Below are 21,648 nucleotides of genomic sequence, written 5' to 3'. Positions count from 1 at the left end.
GAGAAAGAAGAAGAGCCAGTTGTAAAAATAATGGTTGATGATGCAATTGTGATAAAAGAGAATTATTTTAGTCTGCCTGTTACGAAGACAGATACTAGCAAAGCCCCGTTACACTTTCCCGTTCCTGTTGTTCGGTACCTGGTTAAAGAAGTCTCTCTCGTTTGGCATCTTTATGGAGGAAAAGATTTTGGAACAGCCCCTCCTACTTCTCCAGCTAAAAGTTACATGTAAGTTAATTTCTACATACATCTATTTGGCAGGCCAATATATCCTTTTCATAAAAAATACATGGGATTTACTCTTTCAAGAATTGTTAATAAGTATGACCCAGAGCCTGTCTGTGTTCAAAAAGGAGAAACAGTTACATGAGCAAATGAGGGCAGTGAAGTGAAGGGTCTGTTAGGAGTTAGGGACCTCGTGTGCCCCTGGTTCTCTAGCATCCAGCACCCGGCAGGGTACTAAGCACAGAGTCGATGCCTCTGAAGTACCTATTAAAAGTGAGTGCATTATCCTTTAGTTCTGAAAGAAATCTAGACAGAGAGACTAGGTGGAGACTGGGGGCAAGCATTCTCGTTGCGGTGGGGAGGGTCAGAAAAGGCTTCATGTAGCGGGAACCTTAGACACAACATTGTGAGGACTTTTTCCATTTAAAAGTGCTTTTGAAGAAACTTGACACTTTACTGTAATTCTTTTCTGTATTAATTGGAATTTCTCGGACTTGTCTTCTGATTCTCAGGGGTTTCTGAAGTCATAGGAACTTATAAGGAGGTCTCATTTCTAAGTCTGTCATGTGATACGCACACCAACATCATAGTTAGGTTTTTCTGTAGTTTTAAATATTTAGCAAGTAGATGATAGCTGTGATGACAGTAATAAAATTTAGCTCTCAGTGCCTCCAAGGTATAAAAGATGTGGTTTTAATGTATAAATACAGTTTGTGGCAGTGTTTTGATAGGTCTGTAATCTTGTTTTCTCTTTTCATCTTGTTATTTTTCCTGATGTCATTCGTTGCCTTCCTTTGACTATTCCTTTAATAAAAGATTTTATTTTTTCATTTATAGTAGTCCCCATAGCTCACCTTCTCACACACCTACAAGACATGGACATAATATGGTATGTGGGGGAAAAGGAAGAAACCATGACTTTTTAATGGAAATACAGTTAAGCAAGGTAAGATGGCATTTTAAAAGGAAAAATCCACTGAAGTAGGAGCATTAGTGAGGGTTCTTTGGTTCTATCCTGCCCCCTCCCCTGTATGATCTTGGACCCTAAGTGGAAGAGTACAGCGGACTTGTATAAATCTTACCTCTTACTCTTTTTCAGATATTCTGAAAAGATTTAGAGTTTTTGTTTTCCTAGGCTACCCCCTAGAGCAGTGTCTCAGAGTTGAACAAGCACCAGAATCCCCTTGAGGACTTAGTAAAACACAGGTTGCTGGGTCCAGAGTTTCTAGTTCAGCAGGGCTGCAGTGGAGCCCATGAATTTGCATTTTCACTAAGTTCCCAGGTGATTCTGATGCTACTTTACCCAGGACCACACTTGGGGAACCGCCGCCCTGGAGTGTCTCTGGGGAGGCCTGCTGTGGAATAACCACACAGGTCAGGTCCTGTGTGAACATCTAGAGATGAGTGGGGCCAGGCTGCAGAGACACTGATGCATTTACTTCTGGCAGCTTGCCTGGGGTTCTGATAGGTGTCATATGTTAGGGTGCTTATCATGGTAGTGCTGACAGCTCCATATACTTAATTGTATCCTTGCCCCCTTCTGGAACTTGAACCTTGCCTCCAAGCAGTTTCATTAGGGAAACAAGATGATAATTTTATGACTTAATCCTATTGAAGGTTTTGCTTGAAAAGGATGAGGATTTTACCAAGGTCAGACAGGAAATGTCAGTCAGGCTTATCCTTGTATGATCCAGTACACATGGATTAATAAGTAAATATGTGAACAAATGCAGGAGTGTTACACTGTTCTCTGAAAGCGGAATCAGAAGCTGAGAATTTAATGAAAATGTGATATTTTACATTTTAAGGGAAAATCTGTTTTAACTAGAGTGTAGAGGTGGTTCTGTATTCTTTCCCATATGTGAAGGTGAAGTTTCAGCACGAGGTCTACCCGCCCTGCAAACCAGAATGCGAGTCTAGCCTTGTGGAGCACCCGGTGTCCCGGCAGGTGTTCATCGTGCAGGATCTTGAAATTCGAGATCGTCTGGCAACATCACAAATGAATAAATTTTTGTACCTGTATTGCAGTAAAGAAATGCCTCGGAAAGCTCATTCCAACATGGTAAGATTTAAAACTTCACATATTTTGTTGTTACATTTGTTTAGGAAAAGTATTTCTATTATATCTAAAATACATATAAATTATACCTATTATAACTGCAGAAGATTTAGATTGGGGAAAATTATGAGATTTTCACTTTACTATTAAAATCCCTTTTAAATATGCTGCTTAAAGTTTTATTTTTTAAAAATTATTTTGAGACTTCCCTGGTGGCCCAGTGGTTAAGACTTTGCCTTCCAACAGGGGGTGTGATTTACCATTTTAGTAGCATAGAAATTCTCAGCTCAGGACTTTGAGAAGAAAACATTATGGAGGTTACCTTTGGAGTATGGGTCTATGGATTTCGATTCAGGGGCTTAGCAGACTCCTTTGAGACTGCAAGTACGACATTATCATTTGCTTTTTTTTTCCTCTAAAAAGAATCCATATCTTTCATCAGATTCTTAAAAGAGTATCTTACAAAAAAAAGTTAGATTCTGGATTCTAAGGAAAGAGGGTAAACCAACTTTCTGTTCTAATATAGGGACTAGATTTCTCTCTCTCTCTCTTTTTTTAAATAAAAACAAGGTCATAATGTCATTGGAGAAAAATGTGTTTCTCTTTCTCGTCTTGCAGTTGACAATTAAAGCATTACACGTGCGTCCAGAGTCTGGCAGGTCCCCACAGGAGTGCTGCCTAAGAGTATCACTAATGCCACTTCGCCTCAATATTGACCAGGTTTGTATTGCAAACATAATTGCATGGAGGTATGATTAAATAGATATCCTGTGTTCAAAAAAAAAAAAATAATAAATAAATAAATAAATAAATATCCTGTGTTCAGAGTGAGAAATTTAATTTATTAGAATTATAATGTTGTTTAATATTTAAAGTGTGTGGAGTTTGCATAATTAAAACAGACTTCTGCTGGTAAAGGACAGGACAAATTCATTAGGTGTTTGAAATCTGAACTGTGAGTAAACATTATTAGATGTTTTCCTTCTGTCTCCTACTTGCTGTCTGCATGACAGAGCACTTAATACCTGTCTCTTATGTTCTCTGATCTTTACACACATACTCCTGTTGGAGATACACAGGTGTTTTCAGGAGATGGAAGGACTCCCTGATATATATTATTGAAAGATATAGGGGGCTGTAATCACAGCACCTGTAAAGGAATTCCTGGGCAAAATGACAAATTAGTAGATTGGCACTTAAACAGGTCACAAATGAAACAGATTTATGGAAATAAAGAAGTTCATTTTCCTGTATTCTAGCAAGCATCCCATCAAACAGTTCTGGGTTTTGCACTCACGCAGTGAGCTGTCTAAAGCATAGTTGGTGCCTCCTCTACAAGCTCTGTTCAAGGCTTCTGAAGATGGGATGCTTTGCAGTGTAGTGGTAAAAGCATGGGTTTGCGGTCAGACCTGGGCTCACATCTCAGTTGTCTTTTACTAATTGTGTGGTTTTGGGTAAGTAACTAACTCTCTAAGCCTCAATTTCTTCACTGATAAAATGGAAAACATAGTACATGTAGCATTTTTTAAAACATGAGGGTTAAATGAGACTAGCGTCTGTGAAACACTTACCTTGGTGCCTTGCACACAGTGTTAAAGATCACAAGTGTTAACTGTTACCATCATTAACTGAAGCATATAACAACTATATAAAATAAATGGAGTTTTTATAATAATCTGTTTTTGAAATAGGGGGCTTCCCTGGTGGCTCAGAGGTTAAAGCGTCCGCCTGGAATGAGGGAGACCCGGGTTCGATCCCTGGGTTGGGAAGATCCCCTGGAGAAGGAAATGGCAACCCACTCCAGTACTCTTGCCTGGAGAATCCCATGGAGGGAGGAGCCTGGTAGGCTACAGTCCATGGGGTCGCAAAGAGTAGGACACAACTGAGCGACTTCACTTTCACTTTCACTTTGAAATAATGAAGCCTTCCTGTTGTATCATATATATCAGTGTGAGCTCGGGTTTGGAAGCAGCGTATATGTTGGGTAGTAGTATTTGTTTGCTCAATAATATTGATTAAATATTGTTGATTCACTATTTAAGTAAGTAGCAGATATATCAGAAATAATCTTAAATGATGTTTATACTGTAAACAAACTATAGGCCTAGCTCAGAGAAAATGTATTGTGAAGCACAGACATGTAGCACAACTTTACATTACTATGTGTAGCTTCTGAGCTGGGTCAGACTTGCTAGTGTGTACTTAGATTTATGTTTTCTCATTATGATAAGAATCTTTTGAAGTCTATATTTTAATTTATCCATATTGGCCTAGTAGGACTGTGATGCAGTATTTATGAAATTCAGTCTGTGAAAAATCACCAGTGTGAGCAAGAATTTGAGCAAGATTTATCTTTATGGCATGACTTTATCAGCCTTAGCAAGCCCAATTTTCTCTAATAAGCCTTTTCTTTAATATTGAATGTTAATTTCTTCTGTAGAACTATAAAACAGTATGATTTTAAAATGGAGAAATATTAATCTTAGCAGAAAAAATCAGGGAAATAAATGTTATGACTGAACTGAACTGGATCAGAGCAACATGTTGTTTGCTCATGTTTTTAAAAAGCTGCATTGCTCAAAGCTCACGGTACTGGTAGGACTGGGGTCATTAAGATGGAGTGATTTCCATGACGGGAGGTAAGGAGATGATGGAGGTTGTGTAAGTAGGATGCTTGAGATCCAAAATCTGAAGGGGCCAGATTTCCTGACTTTCTTAGTCTAGTGATTATTTTAGTATTGAACTGCCTGGAAATCTGTGTAGGGAAGACATCAGTTCAGTTCAGTTGCTCAGTCATGTCCAACTGTTTGTGACCCCATGGACTGTAGCACGCCAGGCTTCCCTGTCCATCACCAACTCCCAGAGCTTCCTCAAACTCAGGTTCATCGAGTTGGTGATGCCATCCAACCACCTCATTCTCTGTCATCCCCTTCTCCTCCTGCCGTCAATCTTTCTGAGCATCAGGGTCTTTTCCAATGAATCGTATTAATTCCAAATCATTTGCTGAGTGATTGTCCCAGGTCTGAACTAGGGTGCTGGGAATACATAGATGAAACATCTCTTCCTCAGAGATCTCTGTGTAATGGAGAGACTGCCAAAAAAACAGAGGACTTTAACACCCTGTGATGAAGATAGGCATAAAGATAAGTCCTACTGAAAGAGGGCTTTTAGCCTGGGCTAGGAGTTTGGAAGATGAGGGGTGATCAGGAAAGGCTTTCTGGAGGTAACACTCAAGCTGGTCCTAAGGAATGTAAAACTGAATATTTGTAAAGGCATTGAGGGCCTAATGCAGGTTATGAGATGAGACGCGAGGCCGTGGGGTAGGACAGGGGCCCAGCTGAGGCTGGAAATGGTGAGCATGTAGCAGCACCAGTTCGCATGTTTGTGATTTTTTTCAGCATCGCCTGAGTATGACACTGCAAGTATTTCTTTTAAACGTTAAGTCATGTCTCACTGATAGTAGCCTTTATCATAGGACCTTAAAGCTAGAAATAACTGTTTTATAGCTCAAATTTAGTATAAATAAACCATACTTTTTAAATTTAAAAAAATGATTGTACTGAGGTATAATTTGTATATAATAATAGGCAGAGATTTTTAGATATACAGTTTGAGTTTGACAAATATATACACTTCAGTAACTACTGCACCAGTTGAGATATAGAACAATTTCTGTACTCTACAAAATTCGCTTGTGTCCCTTTGTGGTCAGTCCACCATCCCAAAGCAACCGCTGATCTCATTTCATCACTGTAGAGCAGCTTTTTTTGTTCTACAGCTTATAGATGGAATTGTATCTGGGTTCCTGTTCTCAACATTATGCCCAGGATATTTTTCTGTGTTATAGCATGTATCAGCAGTCCATTCATTTTTATTCCTGAGCAGTGTTTCATTGTATGGGTACAACAACTTGTTTATTCATTTACTTACTAATTTACAATGGATTGTTTTCTTGTTTTTGGCTCTTAATGGATAAAGCTGTTATGAAATTTTAAGTCTTTTAAAGGACATATTTTTCAGTTTTCTTGGATAATTATAAACAGGATGTCTAGGTCATAGGGTGAATGTGTGTTTACGATCGTAAGAAGCTGCCATGGTTGTACCATTGCAGGTTCTCGGCAGCAACAGATGAGAGCAGCAGCTGCTCCATGCTCTGACCAAACTCGGTGTTGTCTTGTTAATTTTGGCTATCTTATTTGGTGTTCATTGCCATTTTAATTTGATTTCCCTGATGATTGACAATGCTGAGCATCATCTCATGAGCTTTTTCAACATTTGTACATCTTTTTTGAGGTGTCTGTATTTTTCTAGTTTCTAAGTTAGGTTGTTTGTCTTACTGAGTTGTAGGAAAGATTGAGGGCAGGAGAAGAGGGCGACAGAGGATGAGATGGTTGGATGGCATCACTGACTCAGTGGACATGAGTTTGAGCAAGCTCCAGGAGATGGTAAAGGGCAGGGAAGCTGGCGTGCCGCATGCATTCTATGGGGTTGCAGAGTTGGACACGACTGAGCGACTGAACAACAGCAGAGTTCAGTTATAGGCACCAAAATCAGCCATTTGGAGAACATTTTGAAAAGCTGATGGTTAATATCTCTTCGTCTGTTGTTTGTAGTAAAAATGTGTAAAAACCGCTGCCTTGTTAGTCATCCTTTTCTCTTTTTTTTGAAGGCAGTCATAGAGGCAAAACCTTTATAGTATTAAAATATTGCCATCTGGTGGCAAAAGAATAGCATTTTATATACTATTAACATGTAACATTTGATATATGTATATATCATATCTGGGTTTCCCAGGTGGTGCTAGTGGTAAACAACTGCCTGCCAACGCAGGAGACGTAAGAGATGCAGATTTCATCCCCACGTTGGGAAGACTCCTGGAGGAGGGCGTGGCAGCCCGCTAGTGTTCTTGCCTGGAGAATCCCGTGGACAGAGGAGCCTAGAAGCCTATAGTCCATAAGATCGCAAAGAGTCGGACATGACTGAAGTGACTTAACATGCACATGTACCACATATATAGTGATTTATAATAAATATATAAAATATAAATAATATACAAATGTCTACATAAATACATATGTGTAAAGACTAATAATATAATGAACAATTCATCAACTTACTCCCCGACTGCAGAACCAGAATATTCTAATACTACTGAAGCTTGTTCTTCCATCTAGCCCTCAGTTTCTCGTATGCAGCATTACCTAAAAAGTACCTTTTTAACATCCATCGTTGATACCTCTGACAAGTGTGATCAGTAGTAGGTCAGACCCTTTGGAATGCTGCTCAGGCTTTCAGTGCTCTGTGGCATATTGTGACCTTGTAATTCACTTTCACATTGTGTTTTGGTGCAGTTTTAATGTTTTAAATTAATTTAAGATTGTTTTTAATGGAAAGAAGAATAAGAAAGAACAGGCTCAGGTATTTAATTTTCATATTCTTCAAAATGGATTTGTCAGTTGCTATGAAGCTGCTAATAATGGGCAAATATGGCTTGCATATACAACATCAAGACCAGTCCAGTTTCAGAAGATTCCACACTGAGTGGGTGATTTTATTTACTTTTAGTTTTTATTTTGAATATCATGTCCAGTGAAGAAAATGTACTCAGGCAGTATAACATAGTGGTAAAAGCAGAAATAAGACACTAAGAACTTTTAAGTCACATCTAAGTATTGAGTACTTGCTAGCTGCTATTATTATTGTTAGTAATACTACTGCTACCAATTCAGAGACCCAATGCTAAATAAGAAAGAGACTGGTATATTTCTATGAAAACTAAAATGTTCTTTGATTTAGAAATAGCATTTAATTTCTAACTCATCTGTACATTAATTTCCACATCTATAAATTAATTTTCTCAGAGTTGTGAGAATTAAGGAAGAGTGTGAGAGAGAAAGGAATTGAGAATAGGCACAGTGCCAGGCACAGCATAAGCACTGGATAAATTATAGCTGTATATGAACAATGAGTGAAATGGGAGACTTCACATTACTTCCTTTCACAGTTTTAAAAATAGCTGCACCTTTTTAAACCCTTTTAGTTATAATTACATCTCTCAATTTTAGGATGCCTTGTTCTTCTTGAAGGATTTCTTCACAAGTCTTTCTGCAGAAGTAGAGCTGCTCATGACTCCAGATCCAGAAGGTATTAAATCTGTAGAATCTGAAACAGTCTCTAATGTGTACTTGGATTGATTTGGATTGTTACGAGACCTTTTTGAGAATGTACTTTCAGATCTTTTCTCTCATATAAATGTGTTCCATGATTATTTTTCTTAAGTTGTGCATATGCAGTTTATGCAAAAGTACTGTAGTTCCCCCTTATCCTCAGGAGGTACGTTCCAAGACCCCCAGGGGGTGCCTGAAACTGCAGATAGTACCAAGCCCTAAATGTACTAAGTTTTTTCTTTACATACTAGCCTATGACAAAGTTTAATTTATAAATTAGGCACAGTAAGAGACTAACAATAATAACTAATAAGAACAATTGTAACAGTATACTATAATAAAAGTTAGGTGAGTATGGTCTCTTTCTTTCAAAATGTCTTATACAAATTTAATGCCTTTTCCATCTTAGCTAAACACTTACTATGCACTGTAGCTATAACCTTTGTAGTTTGAGGTACGACAGCAAAATGGGCATGAATTCCTTTTTCCTTCATCACAGTTTTACAAATTTGTTCTTACTGTAGATCTTAGCAAGATGAGCATATGTTTTTTTTTTCCTTATTAAGAACTTTCATCTTTTCACTCTATATATTATGGCTTTTCTTTGGTGTATTGGAATTGCCAGCATCATTGTTCTTGCACTTTGGGGTCATTATTAATAAGATAAGGGTTACTTACCATAAGCACCGACCTGATAACTGAGACGTCCACCCAGTGACTCACGGGCGGGATATGCTGGACAGAGGGCTGATTCACCTTCCGGTGGGGCAGAGAAATGGTGCAAGATTTCATCATGCTGCTCAGTGGTGTGAGATTGAAAACTTAGAAGTTGTTTATTTCTGACATTTTCCATTTCATAGTTTTGGACTATAGTTGGAAAGTGAAACTAAAGATGGAGAGGGGGCTACTGTGAAAGATTTATCTGTAGCAGTAGTTATATTTATTAAACGAAATACTGTAAAACAAGTTAATTGTAGATTGGTCTAAGTTGCTCTAAAGAAGCATACCTAATTTTCCAAATGTGCACATTACCTTTTCAGTTAAAAAGTCTCCTGGGGCTGATGTCACCTGCAGTTTGCCAAGGCATTTAAGCACCTCAAAAGAGCCAAATCTAGTTCTTTCTTTCCCTGGGCCAAAGCAGCCTTCCCCAAATGGCAGTGCCAATTCAGTGCAAGCGGTTAATGGGGAAGAAGAGAAGGACTTCTCTCCTGAAGAAGCGTTGTTTAGTGATCAGCCCGTGTTTTTTAGGTAAATCATTTAATTTTGATAACAAAAGGTGTTATTTTAGAGTTTGAAAGTTGTTCTTTAATGTGTTTGTGTGACACAGAAATCGTGGAATTACTTTAGCTTTTCTCTGCGCTGGCAAATAATCAGTGGGTATGAGTCAGACATGACTGAAACGACTCAGCATACAAGCATACATGCTTATTTATATGGGGCTTCCTGGGTGGTGTCAGTGGTAAAGAATCCGCCTGCCAGTGTAGGAGACACAAGAGATGCGGGTTCAATCCCTGAGTCAGGAAGAGGAAATGGCAACCCACTCCAGTATTCTTGCCTGGAAAATACCATGGTCAGTGGGGCCTGATGGGTTACAGTCCACGGGACTCTAAAGAGTTGGACATGGCTGAGCACACGCAAACACACACACACAGACACACACAGAGTTGGACATGGCTGAGCACGCGCAAACACACACACACATTTATATGTGGGCCCCACCCACATGTACCTCTCATTTACACATAATAACCCTGGCTCGGGACTCATCCTCCTGTTGATCCTGTAGCAGGAATTTTCTCTTCTCTTAGTCTCTTCCTTTTTCCTCTTTCTGTCCCTCTCTTCCTGATCAGCCTGTTAGTGTCTCCATGACCATGATGCTGTCTTTTTCCCTTACGCACCTCACCTTCAGCATCCCTCCCTTTTCCCTCATGGGGATTTTCTGTCTGGTTTCTCTCCCCTTCCCCATCACTGCTGTGTCTCTGTGACCCTCTGCCCTCTGGCTAAGTTGGCATCATAGGGAAACCCAGGTCCCTATACTGCTGCTGGCTGCTGTGACTACAGCCAACCACTAGCTGGTTGTCTGCCGTTTCCAGTTCCATTCATTCTTCCCTTTCTTTCCCAGCCCTTGATGGTGGGGATGGAGCCTAGGATCTATTGGAAGGAAAGAGGTCAAAGATCAAAACCACCTCTGTTATGAGAGACAACTCCTTTCCCTGGTTTTCTGTACTTCTCTCCTGCTGACAGCAGTGTTCCCCAAGTTCTGTCTTTCTCTCTAAGGTTAGACTTTAGGTGTGGCCCAAAGTGGGCAGTTGTCTTTCAGTCGCTGAGTCATGTCTGACTCTTTGCAACCTGGTGGACTGTAGCCCCCCAGGCTCCTCAATCCATGCGATTCTCCAGGCAAGAATCCTGAAGTGGGTTGCCATTTCCTTCTCCAGGGAATCTTCCTTACTCAGGAGTCAAATCCTTGTCTCCTGCATTGGCAGGAGATTCTTTACCACTGAGTCACCTGGGAGGTTCTAAGTAGGCAGTACAACTATTTTAAAGTGTTTTCATGTTTTGAATATCTTGTGTATTGATGAAAATAGTCAGAAAATATAATAGAATGTGAGAATTGGAAAGATCCTGAAATAGAGGATCTCTGGTGATTCTAAACTTCTCCATCATAAAGGAAGAGCCTCTTTTATTATTTTCCTACTTTCCTTTTTTATTAAAATTTTTTTCTACCAAAAAATTGTATATCCTAAGAAATAATTTGAATTCTCATTTTATATTAATCATGTATAAGCTGCCGATTTTTGTTCTTTGTGAACACTGGATAACCATTATAAAAAGAAAATCAAATCGTTACAGTTTTGGTCTGAGAACATGGAAACTTGGCACTTTTTAATCAGTTTGTGTAGCCTCACTTACTTAGGTAAATATTTGTTTTTTCCATTAGACTACTTAATAGCTTGTAGATTTCTATTTCTACTCTCAGAAACTGCTAGAGTGTCTAGGACCCTGGTGTGATACTTGGTGAGATAGTTTAGGTTACTCACTTTACTGCTGAGGAACTTAATGCAAGAGAGGAGAGGTGACTTGCTCAAGGCCACACAGTTGCCAAGCCAGGATTAGAATGGAGGCTTTCTTAATCCCAAATTCAGTACATTTTCCAATTAATGACATAATAGTCTCCTCGCCTACAAACATTTATTCACTCCACAAATATTTATTGAACACAGTTTATGTATGTCAGATTTTGTTCTAGGTACAGTGAACAGAGTAGAGAAAAATCTCTATTGAGTTGAGCTTACAGATAATTAAAACATTTGATCTACGCTATTACATGCCTTGGAGGAACAGAGTGAGAAGGGTGACACAGGTGTTGAGGGGCTGTTGCTGTAGAACCAGATACAGACGGGTGTTCAGAAGATGAGGGGTGACCTGGACCCGAGACTTCCTGTAGTCACTGATGTAGATTCAGCACTTCCTTCTTAGTGTCGGTTAAGGACTTTTGCAGGATGACTTGGGATAACTTAGTATATAACCACTGACATTAATTCTGTAGTAAAATGTGTTTCAACTTGCAATTTACAGTCCAACTTTTGGAAGCCAACTGCTTTTGTTTGATGTGTATAATTGTAATTTCATTCAGAATTCCCAAGTGTGTCAGTATCCTGTTTACAAGCATTAATTTCAAGACTGTCAAAATTCACCAATGTAGATGGGATTTAAAAATTAACTGATGGGAAGACACTTAGGCTGAGAAAGTTTAAATTACTTGCCTTGACTGTATCCCATATAACTGATAAAACTAGGGTTCATGTCTGGGTCTTCTGGAGGTTTGTTTCATCATGGAACTAAAATAAATAACTCAGCTCTTCTTTTTTACTTCTTGGTGATGATTATATTATTTGGTTTAATCTTGAAAGTTATTTTTGTTAGTTTACTCTCTGTATAAATTGAATACCTGCCAGAATAAATTTCTCTAACTTAAATTTTGTTTAGTAAACAAGGAAAGGGTTTTTAAAATAAAATAAAATTTATAAGATTAACATCGTTTAGTTGTTGTATTGTCTTAAGAAGGTATATGGCTTAAAGACATTCTCTTTTATTTAGATCTTAATATATCCACATTATTTATTTTGTGGTTTTTATTCTCCAGTTGAAAATCAGGTTAATTTACATCTAATTTCAGCTATTAGCAGTTTTTAATATAAATAACTCCCCTTCTTTCTTTATTTTCAGAGAATTTAGATTCACATCAGAAGTTCCTATTCGACTTGATTATCATGGGAAACATGTATCAATGGATCAGGTCTGGAAATTTTGCACAAATATACAGAATTACCTCATTTGTTTTTCTGGTGACTCAGTTTTTAGGAAACTTTTTCGATCGTAGTTTATATGTTTGAAATGAAGTGTAAGATTTTAAAATTTAATTCTATTTTTAAAGTAAATATAATTTACTTAAGAATCTATGAGTAAAATTTAGATGTCAGTTGGGTCTTATAAAATACATGTTTTTTTTGCTATAAATATTTTAGGTGTTTTAGCTTAATTAGTGAATTTTTTTTTAATTTTAAAGGGTACATTAGCTGGGATTTTGATTGGTCTCGCCCAGTTAAACTGCTCTGAACTAAAGCTGAAGAGGCTTTTCTATCGGCATGGGTAAGTTGATTTATCATATGAGACTTTAAGATGTAATAATTTAATTATTTTACAATGTTATTTGCAGAGAGCTCATTTTTAGAGGATTTTTACCGGCTAGGGGCATTTTTTTTTATTCTGAGAAAATAGTAGCAGTTTGAAGAGAGCATTTCCCCAAAAAGCAGCTGTAGTTAGGATTTTTTTTAATAATTTCCCAAAGTTATAAATTAGCCTATATGGAAGTTCACAAGGTAATGGTCCTTAGTAGCTAAGAACTGTGTGACAATTTATAGACATTGAATTAATCCTGTGCCAAAGTTTAGATGTTAAAGAAGTAAAAACAGTGGAAATGCACACTTGTATATATTACCTTAGCCTTTTATAGAAATTATTAGCATTACAATTAGGTTAAATGTATGTATACACACACACATATATATGTAGTAAAATTGAACATCTATAAAATTTTGTCCATGTAATTTGTAGACTTTTTTGTCTTAAGTAAAAAAAAACCCCCAAACTGTGTAAACCTATAAATTTCACTCTTCTTCCCATATATTAATAGTCATTTTCTCTAGTTTGCTAGGTGTGGACAAATTATTCTCATATGCAATCACCGAATGGCTTACTGACATTAAGAAGAACCAGCTTCCAGGAATCCTGGGAGGTGTTGGGCCTATGCATTCACTAGTACAACTAGGTGAGTGTTCTTTTTTTAATTAGAAGATAATTTATTTTACCTGATCAGTGATTCTTAACCCTTTTGGGACTATGGATGCCTTTGAGAATCTATGTGAGGATCATCTTTCTAGAAAAATAGACCTGTTAGTCATAGACAAAAAATGTTGCTTCGCATTTTAGGGGTTAAAAATCCAGGGGTTAGGATGATAGCAGAGATTTGAGCTCCAGTGCTCCTATTTTTCTTTTTAAATGTTTTCTTGTTGTGGTAAACGTCACATAATGTAAAGCATACTGTTTTAGCCGCATTTAACTGTGCATGTCAGGGGCACTGAGGACGTTCACATTGTGCGGCTCTCACCATCATCTGCCTCCCGAACTCGTCACTTTCCTAAACTGAACTCTGTCCCCATTGAACACTTAAGTCCTCATTCCTCACCACCCGCCTAACCCACCTCTGGCATCTGGCAGTGTATTTTCCGACTCTATGAATTTGAGGAATATACATTACCTATCCTAGGTGCCTTGTATAAATGGAAGCAAGCAGTATTTGTCTTCACCTGCTGTACTCCGGCACTCCTATTAATTTCTGTATGTTGACTGCTGTTCTAGCACAAGGCCTCAAGGACTTGGTCTGGTTACCAATTGAGCAGTACCGAAAGGACGGTCGCATTGTCAGAGGATTTCAGAGAGGGGCTGCCTCCTTTGGCACCTCGACAGCGATGGCTGCTCTCGAGCTCACAAACAGAATGGTTCAAACCATACAGGTATCTTTCCATAGACCAGCTTAATCTCCAGAAAGAAGGAGAGCCATTAGAAACACTTGACTGATTTTGGTTTAAAATGGCACTGTGAAAATGTATAAAACACTGAGAATATTTTATTTGTAATGACTTAGTATCATTAAATTTTTTTGATTAGCTGTCCATTGTTAAATAATAAGTAGAATAAAGTGGTGGACTACAGTGCTAAATTTGTTTGCCTATTTCAGGTAAACGATAACTATGAAGTTAGCCACAGATTGACTTCACCACATTTATGTGGGAAGATCATAGCTGAACGCAGTGAAGGCACTAGAGAGCTGATAGTAGTTGTATTCAGGTTTGCTAGTAAGTATTAAGCTCCAATTGTCCTTACCCAGTTGTGCACAGACCATGCATTCTTGTCTAGCCTGGTAACAGAGTGTTCTCAGAGGAGAGATGAGGAACTGAAAAAAGCTGCTCAGTGCAGATACTAATGTATACGTTAACGTTCTTGTTATAAAAGGAATGCATTCTGGTTGTTAGAATTCAGACGCTGCAGAAGGACCTGCCTGAGGGTGCAAGTTCCTCTGCGGTTCCTCACTCCCCTTAGGAAGTGTGCTGCTGCAGCATAACTCCCCAGACTTTGTTCTGACTCACTCTTTCCTCTCTGATGAAATGATTCAGGCAGCGGCAGAGACTGCGTATGACATGGTGTCTCCAGGCACCCTTTCTATCGAGCCCAAAAAGGTCAGAAGGTTCCCCCATCACCGGTTAGCCCACCAGCCAGTGGACCTGAGGGAAGGGGTGGCCAAGGCCTACAGTGTCGTGAAGGAGGTGAGTGGCTGCCCCAGGGGATGGACCAGGAGCAGTCTGCGTCCTTTCCAGGAGTTTGTCTGAAGAGCAGCAGGGCTTGGGCTTTGTTCTGAAGTAACCCCTGGGGTGGCTTTGGGACTGTTTTGCCACTGATGAGCGTAGATATGTGTGTAGGAAAGGGGAGGGCTATGTCCTGGCCTGCAGGCTCTCAAGAAGACTAGCGATCTCATGGGAAGACTGGTCTCTTTATGGACAGAAGCAAGCAAGGGTGGTAGAAACACCATGAACTCACAAGGGAAGTTTACCCATGTTTGTATTTTGCTGGTTTCCTCAGATTTGTTTAAAAAGCAAAATTTTTTAGGTTAATCACAAACCCTAATTCCATTCCCATGCATTCACAATCCTTAAGATGGTACATTTTTTTTCTGTGCATATTTTTATAGTTTCGTATAATTATGTCATCATAAGCAAATACTATTGTTTATATTTTAAAAGTTAGCATAAATGGTATCATATATATCTGTAAATTTTGTCTTTCAAGATACATCCTTGTTGATATATGTAGGTCTGATTTAAACTTTTATCATGTTTCACTGTGTGAATATAGCATAATTTATTTATCTTCGCGTTGGTGGACAGTTTACATTTTTTCCCCTAAAATACTGCTATTGGAAAGTCATTTAAATGCCCCTTGTGAACTCCGGGAGTTGGTGATGGAGAGGGAGGCCTGGCATGCTGCAATTCATGGGGTTGCAAAGAGTTGGACATGACTGAGCGATTGAACTGAACTGAACTGAACTGACTTGTTCACATGTGTAAGAGATTGTTAAAGGTGGAATTGGTGATTTGTAACTGTTTGAATCCTGAGACTTATTAAGCGTTGCCAGATTTGTTAAGCATTGCCAGATTGTAATTTAGTTGCACCAGTGAAGCCTGGTTCTTTATGGATGTTGACAGGAGCATTCCCTCCCTGTCTTAATCTTTTTATTTTTTTAATTGACATATGAGGAAGTTTGAGGTCATTTTGTTGCAGGAAGGCGGACCCCTTCCAGGGCCTGAAACTGGGCTCTTGTCTAACACTCGGAAATGAATTGTCCGAGGAGACACATGTGCTGACAAAGCAAGAGATTTTATTGGAAAGGGCCCCCCGGGGGGAGAGCAGTAGGGTGAGGGAACCCAGGAGAACTGCTCTGCTGCGTGGCTCGCAGTCTCGGGTTTTATGCTGATGGGATTATGATTCTAATTCACAGTCTTTCCTGGTGGCACACACATCGCTCAGCCAAGACGGATGCTAGTGAGAGGGATTCTGGGAAGTGGACGGACACATGGTGTCTCCTTTAGACCTTTCCTGAACTCTTCCAGTTGGTGGTGGCTAATTAGTTCCGTATTCCTTATCAGGATCTCCTGTCATAAAACAACTCATGCATATGGTTACTATGGTGCCTGGCTAGGGTGGGCGGTTTCAATCAGTGTGCTTCCCCTAACAATTTTACTTATTATTTGTTTATTAGGATTTCATTAATGATATTTTCCCCTGTCGTATTCTGACAGACAGAAGTGCCTTAGGACAGTCTTTTACCTAACAAAAGTAACCTCTGTGGTTCCAAACGCAGGAAGACCACTGAAGTAAAGCTGTGTATTAATGGCTAAATAAAGGCAAGGCCATTGGTCACCTCTCTTTAAAAAGAGACTTAGTCGGGAGAATAAAGAGAGCTGGTTACCTGTCAGTTCTGTTCCTGTAGATGTCAGGATTGGGCCAGTTATCAGTGGACATGTTAGGTATCAGGTCTGTAAAAATGATCCTGGGCTTTGAGGCGTAGCAGGGGCTGCTGGCAGCAGGATATTACCGCGCTGGGATGTGCAGCACTTTGGGCTTCCCGGGTGGTGCAGTAGTAAAGAATGCCTGCCGGTGCAGGAGACACAGGAGACGATGGTTCCTGGGTCAGGAAGATCCCCTGAAGAGGGAATGGCTACCCACTCCGGTATTCTTGCCTGGAAAATCCAGCGTACAGAGGGGCTTGGCAGGCTACAGTCCGTGGGGTCACAAAGAGTCAGGCACGATTGCGCAACTAACACTTCACAGATTGTGAAAGTGTGGACTAGATTTGGGGCCAGGACAAGGTTCCTCGATTTCCCTGAGAGTGTGAAGTTCTTCTCTCTATGCCCTTCACTGAAATGGTCACAAGAGGACAGTGCTTTGTGGCCCTTAGGGATCCTGAGTTAGACAAACAGGAAAGATTTGAAACCCATATGTGACGACTGACCAGTGACAACCGTGCGACGTTTTACCACCCTGGCTTGACCCACACATTTACATGTTCAGCTCTAAAGCTCAGCAGTCATGATTATTTTCATGTCACACTGTTGTAAGAAGGATGAAAAATGCTGCAAAAACTTCATTTCTGCTTATTAAACGTGTTCCTGCTTTGTGTTCTCAGAGTTTTCTCTGTTTAATAAAGTGTTCTATTTAGTCTCTTATCTTAATTGAATGTTCCAGTTATCTCTTCTGCTGCATAGCCAGTAATTAAAAACTAATTAACTTATTTTTTGGAGCTCAGTAGAATTAGGTTTTCCTGTTGCAGTTGAGTCATAGGAGCTATCGCCATGTTCATTTTGTGATTATATTTATTCAGGAAGCTTTGTTTGCTAAATTTGATTTAACCAGAGTGATTAATTGTGCCACAGAAGCTATTCTTGGAGTATTAACTATTTCTGTGCATATCCCTGTGTGAAACTGTATAGTCTAGCTACATTTTCTGTACCTAAGTGTCACAACAAAATGCTGAATTGTAATTGTCCCTTACTTTCCCTTTGGAGAAGGAAATGGCAGCCCACCCCAGTATTCTTGGCTGGAGAATTCCATGGACAGAGGAGCCTAGTGGGCTATGGTCCATGGGATCACAAAGAGTTGGACACAACCAAAGGACTACCACTTTACCTTAGAATTGTCATAAAAGTAATTATCCTGGGTTATCTCAAAAGTACAGTTTCTGCTTTGATTTCCGTCTGGTTACAGACCTGCTCTTGATGAACTCTGTAGTTAGTGTGTTACAGGATTATTTAGAGAGTCTTCTGAGCAGTGATTTACTCCCTTCTCTCCCCTCTTTCCTCAGGGAATCGCAGACACGGCTCAGACCATTTATGAAACTGCCGCTCGGGAACACGAGAGCCGGGGGGTGACGGGCGCCGTGGGGGAAGTCCTGCGCCAGCTCCCCCCGGCCGTGGTGAAACCTCTGATCGTCGCCACAGAAGCGACATCGAACGTCCTGGGTGGCATGAGAAACCAGATCAGACCAGATGTTCGGCAGGACGAGTCGCAGAAGTGGCGCCATGGGGATGACTGATGTTTCAGACGAGGCTCTTGATGAAGACGAGGCGGGGAGATGTGGAGCAGAGGGTCCCACCGGCAACGTCAGAGCAAACTCATTCACTGTTATCGTGCTCATCTCAGGAACAAAACCATTTCTTAGTGAAATAATTTAGTATCAAAGCAACATGCAACCAAAACCTTTTGACATTTTAGGGCTAGTTGGTACTTTCCAGTAGACATGTTTGGTGGCTAATGTCAAAAGACCGTAAAGCATTTGCTGCCAAGTTAGTGAAATGCTTGCTTTTATTAAAATGACTGTAATCTTCCTTGTTACAGACAAGCTGTCATTGGAAACCTCCTTTTACAGTACAAGGTGCTCAGAAACATTTTGAGTACTTTGAAAGCGCTATATTTATGTTGCTTCAAGGAGTTGCTTTTTCTCCAGGTTTAAAGAGAATCACAGCTTCGAAACTTTCATTAAAAATGAGAGACAGAAGCCACAGGGAAAATGAAAAGCAAATAGGATTTTCAGTATAAATATCAGTGAGGAAAAAATAACCTAGTCTGTTGGATTTAGTGTTCACACAGTCAATAACGTCGTTTCCATTTGCTCAGAAAATCCTTCTATGGGAGTTTGAGAACATGAATGTCGCAGACTTGTTCTGTTGTGTTGCACTTTATTATGTGTGTGTGTGTGTTTTGTGTGTTTAGATTAATACAAGTCATGTGCTATATTCTACATGTAATTTACAGAGTTACACAAACTATAAAGAGGACTAAGTCTGAAGGTTTTTGGCAAAGAAAGGTAACTCAAATGTAGTAACTTTCGTTTATTCTAAGTGTAATGAAAATGTGCATTCTGTGATGAACTGGGGCCCATATAATTGTTTATTTGTTCAAATTTAAGCAGGTATAATGCAAGCTTATTAGGGGTGTGTGGAAAGGGAGATTGAAAGTGGTTTGTGGAAAGAGAGATTGAAAGTGGTTTTTACTCTTTTGAAATTAGCCAAAAATCCTCCAAATATGCCCTAGTCAGCTATTTTGAAGCACCATTTTTACTTGGTTAACAGTGTACATTTTGATATTCTGTCAGGAATGAATAAAGTATTTTTATTTAAAGGTAAAGTTGTTTTATGCTTCCATGAATATTTTGCTTCTCTTAGAGCATATTCATAGATGCAATGCTAGGATTTACTCCAAAATCCTTGGGAACACTTTCTAAAAATTGATTTTGGTTAATGTTAAGCAGATCATTACCTAGATGTGAGAAGGAAATGGTTCTCCAGAACTCCATCTCTGACTTTAGATTAATCCAGCAGGAAGAAAACATAGGACTTTGTATGCATCCTCTATTTAAAAGTGTCATGATGTGAACTCTCTCATTTCCTAGAATGGGGGGATGTCATCAAGTTGAAGTTGAATTTCAGAACTACTTTCAGTTTGGGGTTTGAAAAATGACATTGAACCAGTTTCATTCTTGAAACTTTATACAAGAAAGCAAAAATCTGAACATTTAAAATTTGTAAAATTTTGTTAAGTAGCGTGTAATTCTGTCTTGTTCTCTTTTTACTGCTGAAAAACTTGAAAGGCCAGTGCTCAGAAAACCACCTATTGAAGCGTCAGAGGACCATTTGTTACTAGACCCCAGCTGGATGGAGCCCACCTAGAACGTGGTCCTGAGTAAACACGAATCATGGCTGTTTACTGTATGAAGCTTTAGCCTGCTTCTGGGGCGCTCTCTGGGCACCCTTGCATCAATCCCAGCATTTTCCCTTACACAGAACATGCTGGGTATGGTATCTGTGATGAGTAATCAAACTGAAAAATGCTCAAATTTAAAAATATAAAATCTCCTTAACTTTTAAATATATTTTCCATACTGTATCTAATTGAACTTAATTAGTATAGGGAGAAATAATCATCCTCTTCTCTGTACTCTGAGTTGCAAATGGACCCATTTTTTGACAGATTGGGTTTATAAGTCCCATTAAGCATATCTTTATTATGTAATTTCCATGGCTGTCTCTTCTGCCCTCCTGCTTTTGATAGAATCTACCTGAGGGATCAGAAACCTTGTGTCTCAGAAAGATTTAGTGTCAAGGATCTGTTCGTTGTCACTTTAACCAAGATGCTCTTTACCTGAGGTGTTTACGTGGAAGAACTGTGTGTGTTTGAACACTTTGCCATTGTTAAATATCCTTAATTTTTTCTTTTTCAGTAGTGTCTTTTCGAACTTTTACGCCATGCTGACACAGTAAAGCATGTTGGCAGGATGCTTGTGTGGCCAGGTCTGTGACTTACCAAGTGGTGACTTTGCCAAGACGTTCAGCTCTAAGCCTCAGTGTCCCCCTCTGTAAATGAAGAGGCTTCTTACGACAGCAGAGATTTTCAGATGATTGGAGTGTGCACATGTGTGCGAGCAAGCATGCGAGTGTGAATGATGGTGTGGGATGTAGCACTTAGTCGTGGGCCCGAGGCCTGTGACACCTTGAACAGGTGGCATTGTCAAGCAAGAGCCCTGGCCGTATGGCACCCACAGAAGCCCCAGCTCCTCTGGGTCTCTGATCTCTTCGACTAATGTGTTTCTGAACGGTGCCTTCAAGGCTGACCTCTGCATGGGGCAGACTGAGCATGTCCATGTATCGCTGCATTGAGTCCGTGTGTGTTTCCCCCCGAGGGTCCAGGTAAGCAAGCTCGATCAGGAAGCATCAGTGAGTTTCAGAACCTCACAGGCTTACAGGAGCACAGTAAGACTGCCTTACATTATAAGGGCAGCAGGGGCCATGGTGACGTCTTCTCTTGATTCGGGCTGATTGGGATCCCCCAGTTTCCCTGCCTGTCTGTCCACAGATGGCTACTGTTTACAAGTACAATGTCCGCTCAGCGCTCGCCTTTTAGGACAGATAGGATGGGATATTTTTTGTAGATATCATAGCAAAGACTTCCATTTTAGTAAAGCTTGAGTCCAATTTGGATTCCCAGTTAACCTCATGTATGTAACATCAATATTTTTATAATACAGAAC

The 21,648-nt window shown here is 39.6% G+C and overlaps 1 protein-coding gene across 1 annotated transcript in view; it reads left to right on the top strand.

Annotated features, from left to right (window-relative positions):
- The window catches only part of ATG2B (autophagy related 2B), a 72,622-nt gene extending 52,962 nt beyond the window's left edge, over positions 1-19,660 (top strand). Inside the window, exons 31-42 of the mRNA XM_068990872.1 lie at positions 1-227; positions 1,062-1,170; positions 2,092-2,286; positions 2,902-3,003; positions 8,349-8,427; positions 9,491-9,698; positions 12,678-12,747; positions 13,018-13,100; positions 13,658-13,779; positions 14,370-14,524; positions 15,185-15,334; positions 18,427-19,660. Coding sequence (XP_068846973.1) covers positions 1-227; positions 1,062-1,170; positions 2,092-2,286; positions 2,902-3,003; positions 8,349-8,427; positions 9,491-9,698; positions 12,678-12,747; positions 13,018-13,100; positions 13,658-13,779; positions 14,370-14,524; positions 15,185-15,334; positions 18,427-18,657 — 1,731 coding nt within the window. The 3' untranslated portion in view covers positions 18,658-19,660. The remainder of the gene's footprint in view (positions 228-1,061; positions 1,171-2,091; positions 2,287-2,901; positions 3,004-8,348; positions 8,428-9,490; positions 9,699-12,677; positions 12,748-13,017; positions 13,101-13,657; positions 13,780-14,369; positions 14,525-15,184; positions 15,335-18,426) is intronic.
- The last annotated feature ends 1,988 nt before the right edge of the window (positions 19,661-21,648 follow it).

The sequence above is a fragment of the Capricornis sumatraensis genome, chromosome 19 (genome assembly GCF_032405125.1).
Source record: "Capricornis sumatraensis isolate serow.1 chromosome 19, serow.2, whole genome shotgun sequence".
NCBI lineage: Eukaryota > Metazoa > Chordata > Mammalia > Artiodactyla > Bovidae > Capricornis > Capricornis sumatraensis.
Note: the sequence above shows the minus strand (reverse complement) of the source record. Positions and strands in the feature narration are given on the sequence as shown.